Source organism: Lonchura striata, chromosome 11 (genome assembly GCF_050655825.1).
Source record: "Lonchura striata isolate lonStrDom1 chromosome 11, ASM5065582v1, whole genome shotgun sequence".
NCBI lineage: Eukaryota > Metazoa > Chordata > Aves > Passeriformes > Estrildidae > Lonchura > Lonchura striata.
The window spans coordinates 11,733,881-11,752,568 of NC_140713.1; the positions used below are offsets into that span (position 1 = coordinate 11,733,881).

Genomic DNA, 18,688 nt, shown 5'->3' on the forward strand with positions numbered 1-18,688 from the left:
AAGAGAAAGATAGGAAGAACTACTCACTATCTTAAACATAAAGTCCAAACTGGCAGATCTTTTCACAGAAGACATCTTTTATTAGAATATTCAGGGAAGTGTAAGTGCTTCATGTAAGTCAGTAATATGCAGGTGGTTACAGACTGCATATTGGTGAATCTGAGCCTGTGGCAGGATTGGGATCAGAGCCCTAAATCCTGACTCTCACATCCGTGCTTTGGATCCCAAGACTTTCTCCTGTATGAATGGCTTTACTGTTCCTCATTCTTGGCACCGGCTGTGCTACGTGAACTTCCCGATGCTGGCTGGGATCTGGAGTGACAGCTCTGAGGCATCACACACTGCCTGCTTTTCCTGAATGCCAAAAGGATTTACTCTGGCATCTCCAGCCCTCCCGTCAGACCTTCTGCCTCGCTCACAAGAGCTACACGCATTTGGAGCTGCTGTGAATGTTGGCAGAGCTCTGCATGAAGGAGCAGATCTTGGCTAGAAATTCTGGAAGACCTTGGCCCCACTCAGGCACGCACAGTGTTTCTGTGGAAGGACTGAGGAGGGCTGGAAGCTGCTCCTGTGCCCCAGCCCTGCAGCAGGACAGGCTGGCTGCTCCCTGGGGTGCTCCTGGGCAGGCAAGGTGCAAAACCAAGATGTGCGTGGGAACAAGCAAAAAGGAGGGGCCTGTGAACCACTACTGTGCTGTACAAATAAAAACTCATCAAACCTCATTACTTGAAATATTTCAATTAATTGATATGAATCTGATGATTAGGTTGACTAATATTTTTAGCTGACTTCAGTGGATTTTGGGTGCATTCTAATAAAAGGAAAAATAATTGGAGTGTCTCAAGTCTTGCAGCCTTTATTTAAGATATTCTCATTGGAATATGGTTTTATTCTAATTAATGACATTTTTTTGTCCTCATCACATTATTTTAATAGTAACCTCAGCAGTGCTAACAGATCTCTGTATTTTTAGTACAGTGCCATGGCAGCCAGATATATCTTTTTTATTAATGAAGGACAGCATAAGGGTTTTCTTCTGCTGAGGTAGAAGATTACACCATGGTATGAAATAGCCTTCATATTTTGCAATCTATTATCAGTGATATTAAAGTAACAAGCTACAGTTTTTACCTTATTAATTCCTTATCTTCATAGATTATAGTAGATATGCTGCTCCTTTTCCTGGCTGTGAGGATATGTCTTATTCTATATAGCTAATTTTTTACTGTTTGCATTTCTTATTTATTTGTTGTTATAACTTGAGAGAGAAAATTTAGCTTGTTGTTCAAGTAAATGGCTCTAGAATTCATTCTATTACCAGAATGGCCATGCAATTCTTCGCAGCAGTGTTAAGATGGCATTTTAAACAGTTCAAGATTTTCCATTTAACAGTAAGATTACAGCAAAACTAAGCAGAAATGAAGCATGTACCTTCTAAGATATAGATGCACTCTTGATTGGGTGGGTACATGTTTGGGTAGTTCGGTGAAGCAAAATGTCCTCCATTACTGGTCCGGACCCAGTTGTCACACTGACTGGGAGGAATGCGATTCACTCCAATATTTTGCCCACCTTAAGCAAAAAAAAAAAGTGATCAAATTAGTTTCTTCTGCAAGCATGCAGTTTTGATAAAGTAAAATTCTGGCATGACACATAGCCTATAAAGAAAGTAATTTATTTTGGTTGCAAGCCCTCTTGAAAGGCACTCATTAATGTCTAGATAAGAAAATATTATGTTTAATTTTGTGGTGGGATACATCCTAAAGAAATCACAGTTTTTGAGTATCACATATATCCAGAGATGCTTGGAAAGGAGGGGGAGTAACTTTTTTTCTCCCAACTCAGTTTGGGTTTTTGATACTCTTCTTTCTAAGTGAAATAGTCACAGTGGCTGCCAATACCATTATTTTAAGGGTTATGTAATCTCTGTTCCTATGTAAATATAATCAAAAATATTTGACAGCTTTTACTGGTTTTGACCCTGATTCCAGAATATGCTAAGGTAGGATATCTATTTACAGTAATTTGTTGGAATACAGGATGTTTGTAACAGAATGAATTTCAGTATGTAAATACACTAAATACAGCAATGGTAGTTAATAAAATTCCTAGATTGCCCTGGTAGCTAAGGCTCTCATTTAGGATTGAAGCTCCTCTTCTTCATGATGGATTATTCACAGATCTTGGTTCAGATTTCCTCAACCACTGAGATGAGGTTGGGAATAGTGTGATCTCTGATATTCTTAAGTACCTTTGGCCCTTCTCCTTGGTATCCACAGAATTGCAGAGAATAAGACATATGTAATTTCTGCTCAGTATTTTCTACGTCTCACAGGGAACCCATAGTATTATTTGTATTTACACACTTAATTTGCAGACCTGTGAGAAGACATCCATGCTGGTACAGGTCTTAGATGCCTCCAGTAAATTACATCACCTTCCACTGGTATCCTGACAGCTTTTTGATTTATGGGGGTGAAAACTCTTCTGCAGAAATTTTTCAAGGAAATTCAGTAGGTGGCAGTTCAAGGAATTCTTCTCTCTTAAGGGTGGGTAATCCCACATATGAAAAAATAAGGTTTGTGAAATAGATTCCTTCTCCACTCAGCAGGTTTCAAAAATGTTTGTGGGTGGACTATTTGAAAAGCTTGTTGTCAGATACAGAAAACATTAATTTCTGTGGTGGTTTCTTTCCCACCTCTAACATCTAAAACTGTACAACTTTACCTGGGAAAGTGAAACTTCCATGTTCTTTGTGACTGCATAGTTTTGTTCATTTGGGAGAAAATGCAGCAAATGGGGGAAAATGGAAAATACTGCAGTTCATACTGGTAATTCAAGAGCTATTCATATCTGAATACAAACATTTCTTTTCACTTATATTGCTCAATTAAAAGTTATAAAACTCTTCCATTTTTTGAGAGAAAATCATCAAACTAAAATTTTACCTTGTGTCTTCTGTGCAACAGCAATGCCTTCCACTACCAGGATTGTTACAAGCAACACTGATGAGAGAAATTGGACAGGAAAAACATCAGTAATTCTTCAAAGTTATAGACCATTTTCTGCAGTCCCAGTTCATGCAAATCCTGGCATCACTGATCAAAACAACTCAGAACATATAAAAATATGTAATTAATTTATGTGTTTTCTTTAAAATTTCAACTTATGAAATCAGTGCAGCCTACGTGCACTGCTAGTGCTTCTTCCAGGTTCCTCAAGAAAGTGTATATAAGAACAGCAATTCATTGTTTGAGGGGACTTTTAAGAATATTTTCTAGAGTTTACATGGTATCTGTTGTCTATAAAACTTTTTATATCCTGAAACAAGATGTTTCACTGCTATAATGAATCATATTTATCCTAAAACTCTATTTGCATAATGTGTGCAAAAGACTTCTCCAGCTTCCAAGAAATTCATCTGGATCACAGGAGACACTGCATGGTCTTAACCCCTCCATAGATTTCAGATTTGTGCTTCCAAGACTGGTGGTTGTGATGCTGCCACACAATACCAGTGATTTCTGCAAATGATGAGACAGTAGAAAATGGACAGATGCACATTCTGGAGATGGAGAGCCTCCCTCTTTCTTTCCTTCCTTTTTGGCCGTTGAAAAACTCCATATTCCACAGTCCATTAGCAATTTAAAAGCAGCCTGAATTGTTTAGATTTTCCTAAAATGCTTTGTCAACTTTGTCACTTCAAATTGTTTAGGATTACTGGGAGGGGGAAAGAGAATGAAATTGAGTAAATTAATATGCCACTCTTCAAATCTTTCACTTCCTTGCATCTGGAGTATCTTGAAAATTCTGGACACATCTCTTACAGAGCTAACTAAGCAGGCCTGGACTGCCCTGGACAGAAGGTGGCTGAGGGGAGACAGGACACAAGGTACAAAACCACAAATATCATTGAGATTGAGAACTGAGCAACTACTGCTTGTCTCTTCCAGTAGTGAACCAAGGGGTGTCAGACAAAGTGTGCAGGTGGCATGTTCAAATCACAGAAATATTTTTCTTTCTTCTTTTTTTTTTTTCCTTTTTTTTTTCAATGCACATAATTCATGATGCACCCTTGAGGTAGAAAATTCTGTTTCAGAAACCCCATAAGCCATAAATTGTTGGAAGTCTGGGATGTATTTGGGGCAAATATAATTTACTCTACTTTTATACTCGTTCTGCTTTCATATCTCTGTAAAAGGAGGTACCAAGCAAGATGGACCTTTGATGTGACCTGATATGGCACTTCCCATGTTCTTAATCTACTTGTCAGGCTGGCATGGCCTTAGCACTGCAGGGCAAAAAGAGATTTCAGCAGGATTTTTATTGTCACATTCAAGAAATTAATTTTATTTTCCCAACCTTCCTGCATTGTTGCTCAGGCATTTTAGTGGCTCAGTTGAAATGGCTTTTTTTCCATCTGTGCTTTTCCCTGTGTTGCTGTTGGACTTTGAGCCCTTTGGAGTTGCAGAGTGAGCATGCACTGACTGTGAACCACAGTGATCTTGACTCCGCTCATCCAGATGCTCCTCTAACACTGGCACGGATATATTATCTTGGGAAAAGATTAAAAGAATCAAAGCCTGCTCCTGAAAGTGTCCATCTAGCATTTATATTTTATTTTGTATGTTTCTGCTTTCTTTCTTCTCTCTACTCTTACTGAAGTAGACTGTGTTTCATTCTAAAACTTTCCTCACCAACAACTGCTTTTTCCCATGTAAGTCAGGTTCATAACTGTGGGTGTTTTCTAAAATACCATATGGGTCTTGCAAACAAGTGCTATGTTCTTAGAAGCTTATTTGATTTTTAGGGATGGATTATGTTAGAGTAGGTGAAGATTTAAGTAGTTTTTCAATTTCCATCTCTGCAATAATTCTGCATTTTCATCAATATTAATACACTTAAAAATATACTATCTGTCATTATCCAAATACAAAGCAGATGCTGCTAATCATTACTGACTCACCCTAGAATGAAAATTCCTCCTTCAGAAGAAAGTATCTAGCACCCATTACTGGTATTCAGTTATGGATGTTCACTAGTCTTTAAAGCAAATGAACAAATATCCCATCTTTATTAACATACCATTGATGTTAGTTTTCAGCTGATTTTAGTTTTTACCAGTTCCTTACACAGATGATATTATTTCACAATAATTTACCGTTTATTTTTGCAGTTTCTCTGTTGAAACTGTACACTGAAAAAATCTGAGTTTATGAGTTGCATGAACTTACAATGCATTTGTACTCCTGAGATCACTTGTCCCTAACAAAGAATCTTGACAGTTATAGACAATTATAAAGTTGTCAATCACTTTTCTTTTTTTTTTTTTTTTTCTACACTGGTTTTGGTGCAACACTTCAATGTTGACTTCTATTGCTAAAGTAAAGGCAGTTTCCCCAATCCTGTGTAAATCACGTGTCAGTATATTCTATTGAATTCACCTTTCTTAAAGATGTGCTATGCCCACACTCTTTTTTGTAAGGACAGAGCAAGCTCTGTGTAACTTAGGCTGCTTCTCAAAATGCAAAATGAGCTTTTTTTTTCTTAAAGCAAACACACGGAGAAATATGACTGAAGTTAACATGTGACTAACAAAATGAATGCAAATACTCAATTTCAAGTAACAGTGAAAAATTAAGGGTTTGTTAGTTTGCTTTGGTTTTTATTTAGTACAGCTCTTTGGCTGTACTATGGCTACCACTGTTACAATAAATATTTTTTTTTTAAATTTCAGTATGCATCTACATTTATTTCAGTGATTGTACTGGTGGAAACAACATAAGAATAGATGTTCTGTTACACCAACCATTGATTTCCCTTCTTGCTGATGTGGATAAAGAAACAACCCCCCTAAAAGGACTTCAGAAACCTGATTGGCTTTCACTAGAGCTGTACTGTTTCTATAAATAGTCCGGAGCCTGTATCGTGTAAATGCAAACAAACAGTGCCTATTCCTTGCAGAGCAGCATGGATGTGCAAGCAACTGCAGAAGATATGGGTTGAATATTTGTCTTACTCTCTTCCTTTTGTCATGTTATATGGATGACTGGGAATAGTATAGGCCACCTTCTCTTTGTTCCCTGCCCTTTTCATCCTCTTCAGCTTTAACCTCTCACATCTCTTCCTTGCCCTTCCCTGGCAATGCCCATCCTCTTCATGCTCTCAACAGCCCTTAAGATGTATTCAGAGTAGCCCAGGTAGCAAATGTTCCAGGGTCTTCCTTTGGCACTACTTTTATCCTGGGTGACAGGATGATAAAGAAAAGAGGTGTCTCTGGCTAATGGTCAGGATGTGTGCTGTCTTCATCAGTGAGTCACTGCTGGCAAAAAGGTGGAGAGGGCTTACCTGTTCTTCCTTAGAGTACTGGGCAGGATTGCCTGAGGTAGTAGGGCTCTAAACTGAGTGCACTGACATGACACAGTATAATGTGGGAAAGCCAACAGGAGTTAAGGGGCTGAAAACAAGGTCTATCAATACTCAGGATGAAAACAGAAGGAAAAAATAGTCAGTCAGGATATTTTTAGACTTTTCAGACTGTTTCCATTAACCCATTTTTGTGTGCATTTTAAAAACAACAAAGCAATCTCTAAAGTAATACTACTTCCTGGAAAAATATTTTTGAATCTCAAAGACTAATTTGGACAGTACAAATCCATAAGGAGGAAGATGTCTAGGGAAGAGACAAATTCTGGAAGTTAATGAAGTACAGAGCTACTGCTGAACCACTGTCCTGGTACTGCAGCACGGACACAGTCACAGTAATTAGAACAGACATGAGAGACTGAACTACTTTCACTAACAGTCTTGTAGCACTTCCAGAAGGATGAAGAATGATCTTTTTATTTCTAATAAACTACAATTCAAATAGTTATTATGTACCCAAACTTAAAATGGGACACAGTATCCCTCTGCTCCTTTTTTCCTCTTTTAAAGTCTCTTACAGATCTCTCTGACATGACTGTTCTTCAATGTGAATGAAAGATAAGTCTAGGCTTAGCTCCATAGTCTATTATGGCACAGGAAGAACAAGTAGTGAGTAAAAATGCCACTTGAACATGGCTTGCTGATGTAAGCAACAGCACAGTGCAGGATTGCATTGACTATCAAAGAGATTCAAGGGGAGAGCTGCTGGGTGTTTTGTTTTTACTGGAGGAGTATGGTGAGAATTCTACCAGAGGAGCCTGAGCTATGCAACACTGACCTTATGAACACAGAGATACTTAGGTGATAAATGTAATAAAAGTTAGTGCTTCTGCACCTTACAGTGAGCTTCCACTTCATGATCTGCACCCTGCAGAACAGGCCATCCTTAAGCCAACAGCAGCACAGACACCAAGGCAGAGATTGAGGAGCTTCTTTTATTCATGAATCTGGTATTTGTACTTGTATTTCATGAATTATGGTGCACACTCTTGTACTACCATTTAGAGCTCTGATAGTTTATACCTGTGTGAGCATGAGCTAGGAACATAGAAAAAGCAGCCAGCTTCTGTCTGTTTTAAAAGAATGGATTTCTCATTTTCCTCACTTCTTTGCATTAAATATTTTAGGACACATAGCCTGCAGACAGCTGCATAAATTTTGAAAAGTGAAGACACTAAACATACAATTCAAGTTCTTACTTGAAGTAGACTTATGGAATAACATAAAAGAAGCCCCTGAACTGGTGTAATAAACTGCATTGTTTGCAGATGTCAAGATGTTCTTTGTTGGCATTTCCTAAATTTTTTACAGTAAATCTAAGCAAAAAAAAAAAAAAAAAGGCCATTTCTGCATTGTAGTATATACAGGGAGGTTCACAAATGTGTGGCTCCTACTTCTCTTTAAAAATGAGAATACTATAGTTAGTTTTGCAGTAAATGGGTGCTCAACCCAATACTGAGAAATCAGCATGTTGCTTAGCCAAACAAGTGCTTTAGGCTGCAAATCTGACATATGCTTGTTCTTTATGGCAAAACACATTCTTCAGATTTCATGGGATACAGTACAGCTCTGAGCTCCCTATGATGTATCTTTCCCCTGCTCTTTCTGCATGCTCTAGGGATCATCACACAGAGACAACAGCCTCGATTTGCTGTGTGGCTCTGAGAGCAGTGTCTGTCTTCAGTGATGACAATGGGGGATCTATGCATGCAGGGCAAGCTGAATATCAAACTGGGGAGCAGTCAGGCACAACTGAGAAACATTCCACCATTTCTTAAAATAAAGACTTTATCATTTAGAGCATTACACATTCTTAGTATAGTGGCAGCCAGAATCCTAGGGATAAAGATGACAGACTTTGCTTAAAGCAGGATTCATTGATCTCTGTGCTCTGCTCCTTGGATTAGGCAGCACCTTGTACACACATAGTCCAGATAGATGGTAATTGGCAACACACGGGTCATGCATGTTGGAAAATCTTGCTAGGATGCCTGCTTCTTTCTGGCAGATACAGCCTAGAGTAACAAATGCTTGATCTTAATTATATACTCTATTTTGCCTTATGGGAATGATTCCTTTTCTGTGTATTCTTCTTAAACTTAGCTCCTCATTTGCTCTGTGTACTAAAATTAGTGTTACTTTCAGCAACTGCTCATCACAGTATTTCAGGTTTTATATCCATTTTTTACTCATGTGTCTAAACAGTAATGTGCTGGGGACAATTATGACTATTATATCCTATCCTATTCTCTGGCCAACATTAATTACATGTTGTGGTTGCTTTTAAGGACTCTGATCAAGGATTAGTTACTGCACAAATTCAAATTGAGTGACTGACTGGTGGGTGGTCTTGTAAAGAACTTGTGCAATTTAGACAGACAGGTAGTCTGAACACTGGACTTCATGTTATTCTGTGTGCATGGTCACCTCCTTTTCTTTCAAAAAGCTTATTAGCTACTTTAGGATTCAAGCCATTTTTAGCTCAGAAACATGCACTGTAAATTTCAAGAAATGAGATTTTTTTCTCTGCTTAGCATTTGCTATGTTTGTTAATTGACAAAAGAAATACTGGATTGCATCTGTTGCTGCTGTATTTAAGGCTAACAGTTCTGTTGCTGAAGATGGAAACATGGCAGTTTTTGAATCCCAAACATTTTTATAGTTCATAGTCTGTATACCTTCCTTAATCTATTGCTCTCTCAACAGAACATTTGCAGATAGGTAAAATGAGTATCAAAGAGCATTTAAGGTGGCTACCTACAACTTACCCTATTAACAGCTCCAGTGGTTTCCTCATATTGGAACATACACTAGGACTGTCAGAGAATAAAGTACAGAGATGAAGGTGTGCATCAGGCAAGACATATTTTAGCTGGTTTAAGTCTCACCTAGAGCATGCTAGTGGAGCTGCCAACACATTTTTAATCCTTCTCACAGAAGCTTGATAGCAGAAGTGGGCTTTACCAGCTATTAACAGTGACTCTGGTGCCTTCTAAGATCCAAATCTTGTTAGCCATTAACTGCCAGCAGGATATCTGAATGCACTCAGGTCTATTCTCAGATATAACAGTTTCATCTCACTCCAGCTGTTTCCAGTAGGGATTCCTCTCTTTAAGATTGCCAGAGAAATAAATTGGGACTATATCTCTGCAGAGAAACCAGGTTAACTGATTCAGGAAGTAAGTGCAGTTCTCCCACGTCCCTTTGATAAAAATCATCTCCAGAACAATTCATGCTTGGATGGATCTGTGACAGAGTCCCCTCTAGGTTGGCTAAAAACATTTAACGTTTCTGATCCTGTCCTCCATTAGAAATGTATAAGTAGCTGTGGGCTGCTTCATTTTGCCAGTTGCTCCACATCCTGTTACTTATAATCCATCCCTGGGTCGTCTGCCAGCAAAACTTCTGCCAGAAGAATGATAGCTTTCATTTTTAAAATAGGAACTTTCCTTTTTATATGGAAGAGCCTTTTTTTTCATCTCCAAGCTGTGTGCAGCAAGAGACTGATGAGAAGACTGCATGTGCAAACCACGTTGATGAGGGGTTTCAAAAACCTTATTAAAAATATGTACACTGACTTCTAAGTTCAAATGATTTCCCTCTAGCTGACAGAGCTAATCCTGCTGCCCATGACTATTCTGAATACATCTTTCCCAGAAACAGCTTATTCCTAGAGAAATTAGATAGTGATACTTTTGACTTAAAAATCGATCAGATTATACCAGAGTTCTTTATCTTCTCTTATTTATTAGCAATATACTATATTTTTCAGTGGAAATAATTTCTGGAATGTCTATTATGAAATTAATATTTAAAGTTCTTTTCTGCTATCTTCTTTAATGTTATGTACAGACTATAATTTTTTCTTTTCCAGCTTTTCACTCTCAGTCCCTTAAAAAGAGACTTAACTTAGTGTTCATCAATTTTACTGTAGGATAAGGAAGGAGGTTTTGTGAAATGATTTCTTAACATATTTGCCATCCTTTCCTGCTGCATAGTGGAGTCAGCTTTGTAATAAAAGAGAACTGAGTGAAGCACAAAGATAATCTGAAAGAATTGTGGATTTTTTTTCATTAAGTTACCTGCTGGTTTTTGTTGTAAAATTTACACTCCCCCAGCCTCCTATCTTGCAGTATTTGAGGTGGCAGTTGCCAGTTATATGTTTACAGAAGCAGCAAGCTGTTTAAAGATAGCAAGCTGCTTAAGTTGTCCTAGACTATAAGTGCTTCATTAATTAAAAAAACCCAAATTGGAATGTACAAGGCAGACAAGCAGCAAGCTTGTTTGCAGTGTTAGAATCCCAGCTTGAATCCAAGACACTAAAACTTTGCTTCAGTCCAGATAGGTTATACTCCTAGTGCTGGGTTTGTTTTGTATGTAAACTGCACATTCTAGAGCATGTGCAATTAGCAGCTATCTTCATTTCTCCAGTGAATTATGACTTTCTGACAGGTTCATAAATGATGAATAGCTTATAAAGTTTTACTTCAAGGGCAATTTTTCTGTCTAATCTCTCCCTGTGAATTAAACCTTAAGGAGGATGCTGAAAATATTAACTTTTTCATTAGATAGGGATACATAATTTAGTAGCTCCTTTAGCTTCAATCCAGTGTGATTCTATACTCTGGCTACAGCCATATACAGGATTTACACACTGAAACTTGCTATTGATATCAATGTAATTGTAACCAAGTTGTTCTGTAAAAATTTTAATGGTCATGGTCATCTGTGTCTTAGGAAAAAGAGGAGTTAATGTATTTGAAGTTACGCTTCAGGGTGGTGCATTTTGAATATGGTGTTTGTATGAGTATTAAGAGCAAGGTGTAATACACACCACCAAACACTCCCCTTGTTTTTAACACTGCAGCTTTTTGAATCCTGTTCTGCAGTTACTGAGTTATTTCTGCTGAACAGCTTAGCACTACAAGCAGTTTGGAGCTTCACTTTTTTTCAGTGCAGAAAAGGTGGAAAGTAGATACTGTTTAAGTAAAAAAAAAAATTCTGACTTCATTTGATACTGCCTTCATTAGGGTCACTGTAGCTTCTACAGTCAATACTTTGCTTTTGGCTTCAATGAACAAATCATGAAACTATTAGGAGACTTTTCAATAACCTTTTTTTTCTGCTTGCTTTCAGCTTTTTGTGGCATTATTACACCTTTTGGTTTTGGAAATAAGCATCCATAATTTCTCACTTTTGTGTGGAAAGAAGCATTACTTCTTAACACTACTTGTTTGTGAGAAATTAACTGTTAAAATCATGCCAAAATGCAAATGAAGAGCTGGAGCAGGATGGCAGGAAGTTAAATCATAGCAGTCCACATTCTTGCAACCTGATGGAGCTGGGAATAATTCTGTAGTCCAGTGGAAGGTTGGGAATGTAGCAGTAATTTGTTCTACCCCTGGCTGCTTGTTGAACTACTGGGTCAGAAGCTACAGAATTCTCTTTTTGGCTTTCTAAATTAATCCAATATATTAAATTAAATAGACCAAAACTAATGTAGAGGAAGGATTTAACTGACAGCTTGTACAGTTTTTTAAAGCAAGTAATAGCATATGGAAATGAAAGAGGGAGCATATTTGAAGCATGGGAACAAGCTCTTAGCAAACACATTTTGGGGGAATACCAGGTATGAGGAAATTCAGGGTAGGTATATTTACTTCCTAAGGCTAACAGGGGCATGGCTTTATTATGAAAGCAGCTGCTTTTCTTCCTCATGAAGTGGAGGGTTATGGTGCTTTATTGCTGTAGAGCACCTGAATTTTGCAAGTTGTGCCAGGCTCAGGGAATGATTCTAGCATGTTTAAGATGTCATTGAGAACTGAAGGCAGGAGGCAAAAGGCTTTGTCTTCCAACAGCCCAAATGCAGCAAGCTCTTGGCCTCCAAAAGGTTCCAGAGCCCACTGAGAAAGCAGGTGGGCATTGGCTGGGCTCCACTTGAGCAAAAGCTGCAGCCACTGAAATCTCAGGGCTGTCGTGCTCCACCAGCGCTGCCACTCAGCAGTGCTGCCTGCCAGAGCTGGAGGAGAGCAAACAATCCATGCAGGATGATGGGACTCAGGATGAGACTTCTAGAAGTTTTGCTGAACACTATGGACAGAGACAAAGAATTACATTAAGTTTTTATTTAAATAGCCCTTGATATTGACAGCTGAGGAAGAACAGAAGAATAGCTCTAAACAAGCTTAATGCAAGAAATTCCAACTGCCACAAAGTATGATGGGCTTTTTTCTGCCCTGAGGTAACAGCCACAATATAGATTAGTTGTGGATGACAGACATTCCATATTAAGAACAGAAGATGCTTTTAAGAAATATTAAATAAAATATGACTTCACATGATACACTAAGCTTCATGGTGCTTTGCATGTGGTTTAGCAGAATTCCCCCAGTTCTGTACATGAAGCTATTTGTATGGAGAAAAAAAAAAAGAAATACTACCACTGTAGGTAGGGCTTCCATGCAGAATTTAAGCTGCAATTTGTAAAATACGGATGGTTACTTTGAATTTTATTCCCAGCAGTTTCCTTCTGGAACTGAATCTCTACACCTATCTACAGGAATATACTTTTTTGTTTCTGATTAGGTACAATAATGGGACTATGGAATGACTTCTATTGAAGCAGAGCTAAAAGGGAGTTTATGATGCTAAGTAATGATAGGTTGTTTCTGTAGCCATGGCAAGGGATGCATTTAGAATACTAACAGCTTATTGACTAATGGCTTTGTGCAATTTATGGATTATGAAAAATACAAAAAACTTCCTGTAGAGGGACTTTTTACCCGGACACTGGTGTGATTATAAAAAAATATACAGGTCTGTTCAGTGGAAAACCAATACAGTCAATTTTGCAGCAATCATATATTTTTGAAATGTAATTAAATCTGCATGTGTATAAAGTATTTAAGTAGCAGATACAACAGTTGTATTTTATGGTTGTTTTATAGTAGCTTCTGATATTTAAATATGTTACTTAAAAGAGGCAGTAGAAAAAAATATAAATGCCTTGTCTTCCCCATGTAAGCCATATGTTCCTATGTTGTCTCAATTCAGTAGATGGTTAACAATACAGAGACAGACATTTATTAAGAACAAGTATCTTCTGTCTCTCAGTTATGATGCTAATAAATGAAAAATATTTTGGAAACCCTAAAGATATAAACTCCTTCATGCAGGGAACATGGGATTTTATGGCCCATGGAAACATTCTGGATTTAAAACAGACTTCTTTACAACTTTCATACTGTGGGAAGACATCAATGTATACACAAAACAGTTCTGCACTCTGCAGTAGTGCCTTGTTGGCTTCAATAATGCATGCAGTCATACCAACATCTCTTAACAAAATAATGTAAAATAATAATCATCATTAAAAAAACCCCAAACAACAGACTGGAATCCTCATCAAGTCTGCTATTGCTCAAGAAGACACAGAATGCTAGAAATAATCTCTTGAGGAACAAGGTTAAGTGCCACATCAAGATTTCTAACAGAAACCCCTCGCCCATTGTCGAGCTGTATAAATAATAGCACAAAGAAATGCTCGGATGAGGAGCCTTGCTCCGTTGTTTACCTCTGAACAGAAATAAGTTAGAAACAAGATTTAAAAGCCTCAAGAAGAAAGGCACAGGTAAGCACCGGTCAGGGTGTAGCTTGTGACTCGGGCGACTGATTTTATGAAAACCTTAATGAAAACAGACCTTGCTCCCGATAACAAGTGTGATAAGCGGAACAGTGTTGAGCAGCTCGTCAGGAGAGTCCCGAAAGCCAAGAGTATTTTTACTGTGAAAAGACGAGCGTAGGATACCGCCGGTGTGTCTCGGGAATACACGGGTCACTGGGGTAGAGTCGCTGCCACTGTGACCCACCTTTCTGCAGGCTGGGAGCCCCCGAACCCGAGGTGTTCCTAGCGGCGGAATCCCCCAAACCCGAGCACCGAGGTGTCCCCGCCACTGGAACCTCTCAAGCCTGAGGTGCCGAGGTGTCTCCGCCGGCTGCCCGGGACCGGGGGCGGCCCGGGACGGGTGCGGGCCCCCGGCCCGGCCCGCGCCGGGCTCCGGCGGCCGCGGCGCTGTGACTCGCGTGGGGCAGAGCGGGGCCGGAGAGCGGCGGCCGCCGGGCAGGACGCGGGGCCGTGGGGCGGCGCGATGGGGCGGTGCGGAGCGCCGGCAGCTGCCCGGGAGGAGCAGCCCCGGCAGAAGCGGGGCGGCCGCCGCTGCGCAGCCCCCGCGCCCGCCGCTCCGAAGTTTCCGCCGGCGCAGGGAGGGCGCCGGGGGCAGCGCGGGGCAGCCGAAGGGGCGGCGCCGCCGGAGGTACCGCGGTCCCCGCTCCGGCGGGGCGCCGTGCCGCCCGCGGCTCCTACCTTCCAGCACCGAGCAGAGTTTGTGCAGGGCCATTGTCTCCCGGCGGCGGCGGCGATCAGCGGCGCTCCATGGCCGCGGCGGTGCCCCCCGCGAGGGCGCTGTGCCCGCGGCTACGGCTCGGCCCCCGCCCGCCCGCGGCCATGCCCGGCGCCCCCGCGGGGCGCGCTCAGCCTCCGCCGCCCGGGCGCGGAGCCGCCGCCGCGCTCAGTCCCATCGAGAGCGGGGCGCGGCGGGCTCCGTCGAGGTTGGCCTGCCCCGGGGGGCTCCACGCACGGCGCTCAGAGCGCAGCCCGGCAGCTCCCAGCCCGGCTGAAGCGCCTGCTGCTAAATGAAGCTCATTTAAGATGTGAGGGGTGTTTGCCTGGATGAGCTGCTTGTACGCATGTGCCCGCCCCCGACGGAGCCCCGCAAGCAGCCACAGCCGCAGCCGGCGGGGCCGCTGTGCTCCTCCCGCTGGCCGGGCACCGAGGCGGGGGCGACGGCGCCGGAGCAGCACCCATTCTCACCCCGTCCCCACGGGGAGCCGGGGCCGGCCCCGTTGCAGCGCCCCGCCTCGGTCCCGCGCCTCGGCCCCCGCCGCGCCTCACGCCCCAGGCCCGTCCTGCCCCCGTCTGCCGGGCTTTTCCGTGTGCGGTGCTGGGTGCCCGGACAGCGGCCCCCGCGGCGGCGGAGGCGAGCCGTGCGGCCCCTCTCCTGCGCACGGTGGCTCGGATAATCCTGAATCCCGGCTGCCCGGCTTTGTTTGGGATCTGAGTGGGTCCCCATGGGGTAAAAGGGGCACGGTGCTTCCCTTGGTCTTCCGTGGCTCCCCTTCTCCCCCTCGCTGGTGGCAGGGAGCCCGCGCGGCTCCGGCAGTGCGGCGTGCCCAGCTGCCTGCCTGGCTGCAGTGTGCTGCCTGCAGCTCCGGCGCCGGGAAGAGCCCATCACACGCTATTGTGCGGCTGTTGTTTGACAGGAGTGACAGCTAAAATGGAGCTATTACTTTACAAGAAGTTAATAAAAAGGCGCACTTAGCCTGCTGCCTGCCCTGGCTCCCGTCCCTCTGGTTATCCATCACATCGGGTTCGCTTTGTGAGGGGAGATGTTACTTCGGAAAGGGCCTGAGGTGGAGGCAGGTGGCGATGTCGGGGGAAGGGCAGGGAGGGAGAGGCGCCGGCCAGCAGGTCCCGCCGCGGGCACTCCCGTCCTGCCAGAGCCCGCCGAGCTGCCGGGGAGGTGCGTGAGGACGAGAGCGCGGCCGTGCCGGACAGCCGGGGGCATGCTGTGCTGCCCATGGGCTACGTCTAAAATGATAGCAACGGAGCAGTCCCTCAGAGAGGCTTTCAAATCTCCCCTAAGCAACACGGGTTGAAGAATCGCTGGGCATTTCCTACAGGATGTCTTCTCCCTGGATCTTTCGCTCAGGCTCCAGAAGTACCGAAACGCGGAGATGTTTAGACCTGTGCGTGTTGCAGAGCCGTGCGCAGGGGCCAGGACGGTCCGGGCCGGAGCTGCCGTGCCCGGGGCGGTGCCGGCCCCGCTCCCAGGACGGAGGCGGTCGCGGTCTCCATTGCGATCCTGCGCAGCGATGCACGGCTGCACCTCCAGGTGCCCCACGCGCAACTCTGCTGTCCGAGCGCAGGAACTTTGTGGAAGCAACTTGGAACCAACGCACTCGCTAGACCAAACAGATTTTGAAAATTGTAAATTATATGCGTAATTGCCACTTGGGAGTCCGTCTGCTTAAGGAGTAGGGCAGCTCAGTACAGTGTCTAACACGAGTGTGCGAGGTGAAGCTCTGATTTCCTTGTGGTTAGGTGCTGTGTATTTGAATGTTAAATTCTTTCTACAATGTTCAAAGGTCAGCCTATCCTGTTAGAAAAGGTCATTCTCTTGCTTCAGATTATCTGTTAAATATTTCAGGCGCTTCAAGTCAGTGTGATTGTCAGCGAGGGCGAATTAAATGCAGAAGTGAGCGGAGAGCCGCGGGAGGGAGCGGGCCCGGGGCCCCCGGGACAGCGGGGCGGGGGCGGCAGCTCCTCCCAGACCCTCGGCGAGACCTCGCAGCAAAGGTCCTGAGCTTTTCTGGGTATTAAAGATCCATTTCAGTGTTGCAAGAAGCTTCATGATGTATTAAGCTTGATGGTCTGGCGAAATCCCAAGTTACATAATTATATTATTCTACTTACTTGAATTGTCCTTTCAATTTCAAATAGAGATGATACAGTCTTCCTCCAAGCATAGTTTTTCCATGAATTGTGAAATTGCTGCTACATTCCAGCAGTGGACAAAGCAATTCCTCTGTTCCCCTCTTAACCATGTATTTATAGCAGTGTGATGAAATGTTAACTTCTGTAGTGGAAACTCCTATACATAAAGAAGTCCCCAGTAGGCGTATCTACTTTGCATTTTCTTTACTAACAAAATGCAATGCAATTTGCTAACAATGCAAGTAAATATCCAAGACTACTGTATCTGGCATCATTCACAATTTTTTATCCTCTCTGCAAGTACATAATTAAAATCTGACTGTGCTGTTGTGCAGATTGTTAGGAAACAGGGGGTTGCCTGCTTTTTTTATTTTTTGGAATGCACTGTATAGCTAAAGGCAAAATTCGACTAGGATATTTTTATTACTCTTGATAACATAAGAAATGAGAACTGGCCTGTTTCTTAGATCCTGGGCTGTATTTGCATTCAAGAGAACTATTTGTGGTCAGTTGTCTCTCACCAAAGAGACAAGAGAAAACACTTGTAATGCTGTGTGCTCAGTACAAGTTCGGGTAGTAATTGCAAAGGCCCAATCTGCTACAGTCAATTTAACTGAAGAGCTCAACTTCTGGTTTGTCCATTAGAAGGTTGAACAGAGCTATTACACACTTGGGGAAGTGAGTAGCTTTTCCATCCTGTTCCCTTTCCAGGGCTGTGTCAAGCTGTCAGTGTGGCAGAGGCAGGCAGAGGCATCAATCTGAAGATTTGGGGCACATTTTGCCTCCATTTACTGCTGCTTTCAGAGACATTTCTCCTGTGGACATCCCTGTGGCTTTGTTTTGCTGGAGTTCTTGTTACAGGCGGTGCCTTCACTAGTGACAGGTCTGAAGAAGCTTTCAGCTCTCCTCTTCTGAGCCTGCAGAGTTTCTAGGGAGGAAAACTCTCTGCCACTGGGCCACACCGGCAGTAAGCTTCACTTAATTAAACTTCAGTTTGGGAGTCAAGAAAGGTTGAAGACAGCTTTTGGACAGCCAGCTGTGTATTGTTCTGCTGCTCTATCCTCATGATTATTTTTGAGTAGCAGTAGTTCAGGGAAGGCAGTGGGACTCACTCTGATCCAGGTAAACACCTGCATGAGCAGCTGAGGAATGAGTCAGTCACAACAGTGCTCTGCTGCAGCTAAAGGCTTGCATTTGTAATACGGGAACTGGGTTTGCCTTCTCCTTAACACTTCATTTGATTTGCTGTTCTGTAAGAAGTTTTAAATTTAATTTACCTAAAATATTTTCTGCTCTTGACTAGCAAAGTGTACAACCCAAATAGCCTTAGACCAGCAGGTATTTGGACATTGTTTTTAAAAGAAGTTGCAAAAATATAGATGTCAACAATGAATAATTATGAAAAGAGATGAGTTATGTTTTAACTGTTCTGGTACTTGGTTTTATCAGTACGATTTAGGTGCCTTCGTTAAATCCTAATTTCATTATATAATTTCTATAATTAGAAAATTATTGAAGGTGCAAGTACCTCAGTATTGTATTACAATACAATTGTAATTGTATAACAATATGCAATACATAATCATACATAAATATGCACAGTTGGCTTTGTTATTTACTATTGAGTAATGAATACTGCAAACTTTTGAATAGTCAGGAAGAAAACGCATAGCCTTCAGAAAGCTTACAGTGCACTTCTCTATTTGGTAG

At 42.3% G+C, this 18,688-nt stretch overlaps 1 protein-coding gene across 2 annotated transcripts in view; it reads right to left on the reverse strand.

Moving 5' to 3' along the window:
* The window catches only part of NETO2 (neuropilin and tolloid like 2), a 30,503-nt gene extending 15,557 nt beyond the window's left edge, over positions 1-14,946 (reverse strand). Inside the window, exons 1-3 of one of the 2 annotated variants that reach the window (XM_021540320.3) lie at positions 14,789-14,946; positions 2,949-3,005; positions 1,432-1,572 (exon numbers count right to left, since the gene is read on the reverse strand). In XM_021540320.3, coding sequence (XP_021395995.2) covers positions 1,432-1,572; positions 2,949-3,005; positions 14,789-14,822 — 232 coding nt within the window. In that variant the 5' untranslated portion in view covers positions 14,823-14,946. Of the gene's footprint in view, positions 1-1,431; positions 1,573-2,948; positions 3,006-4,362; positions 4,388-14,788 lie in introns of those variants that run through there. The other variant, XM_085589556.1, reaches the window with a different exon arrangement.
* Positions 14,947-18,688: the final 3,742 nt, after the last annotated feature.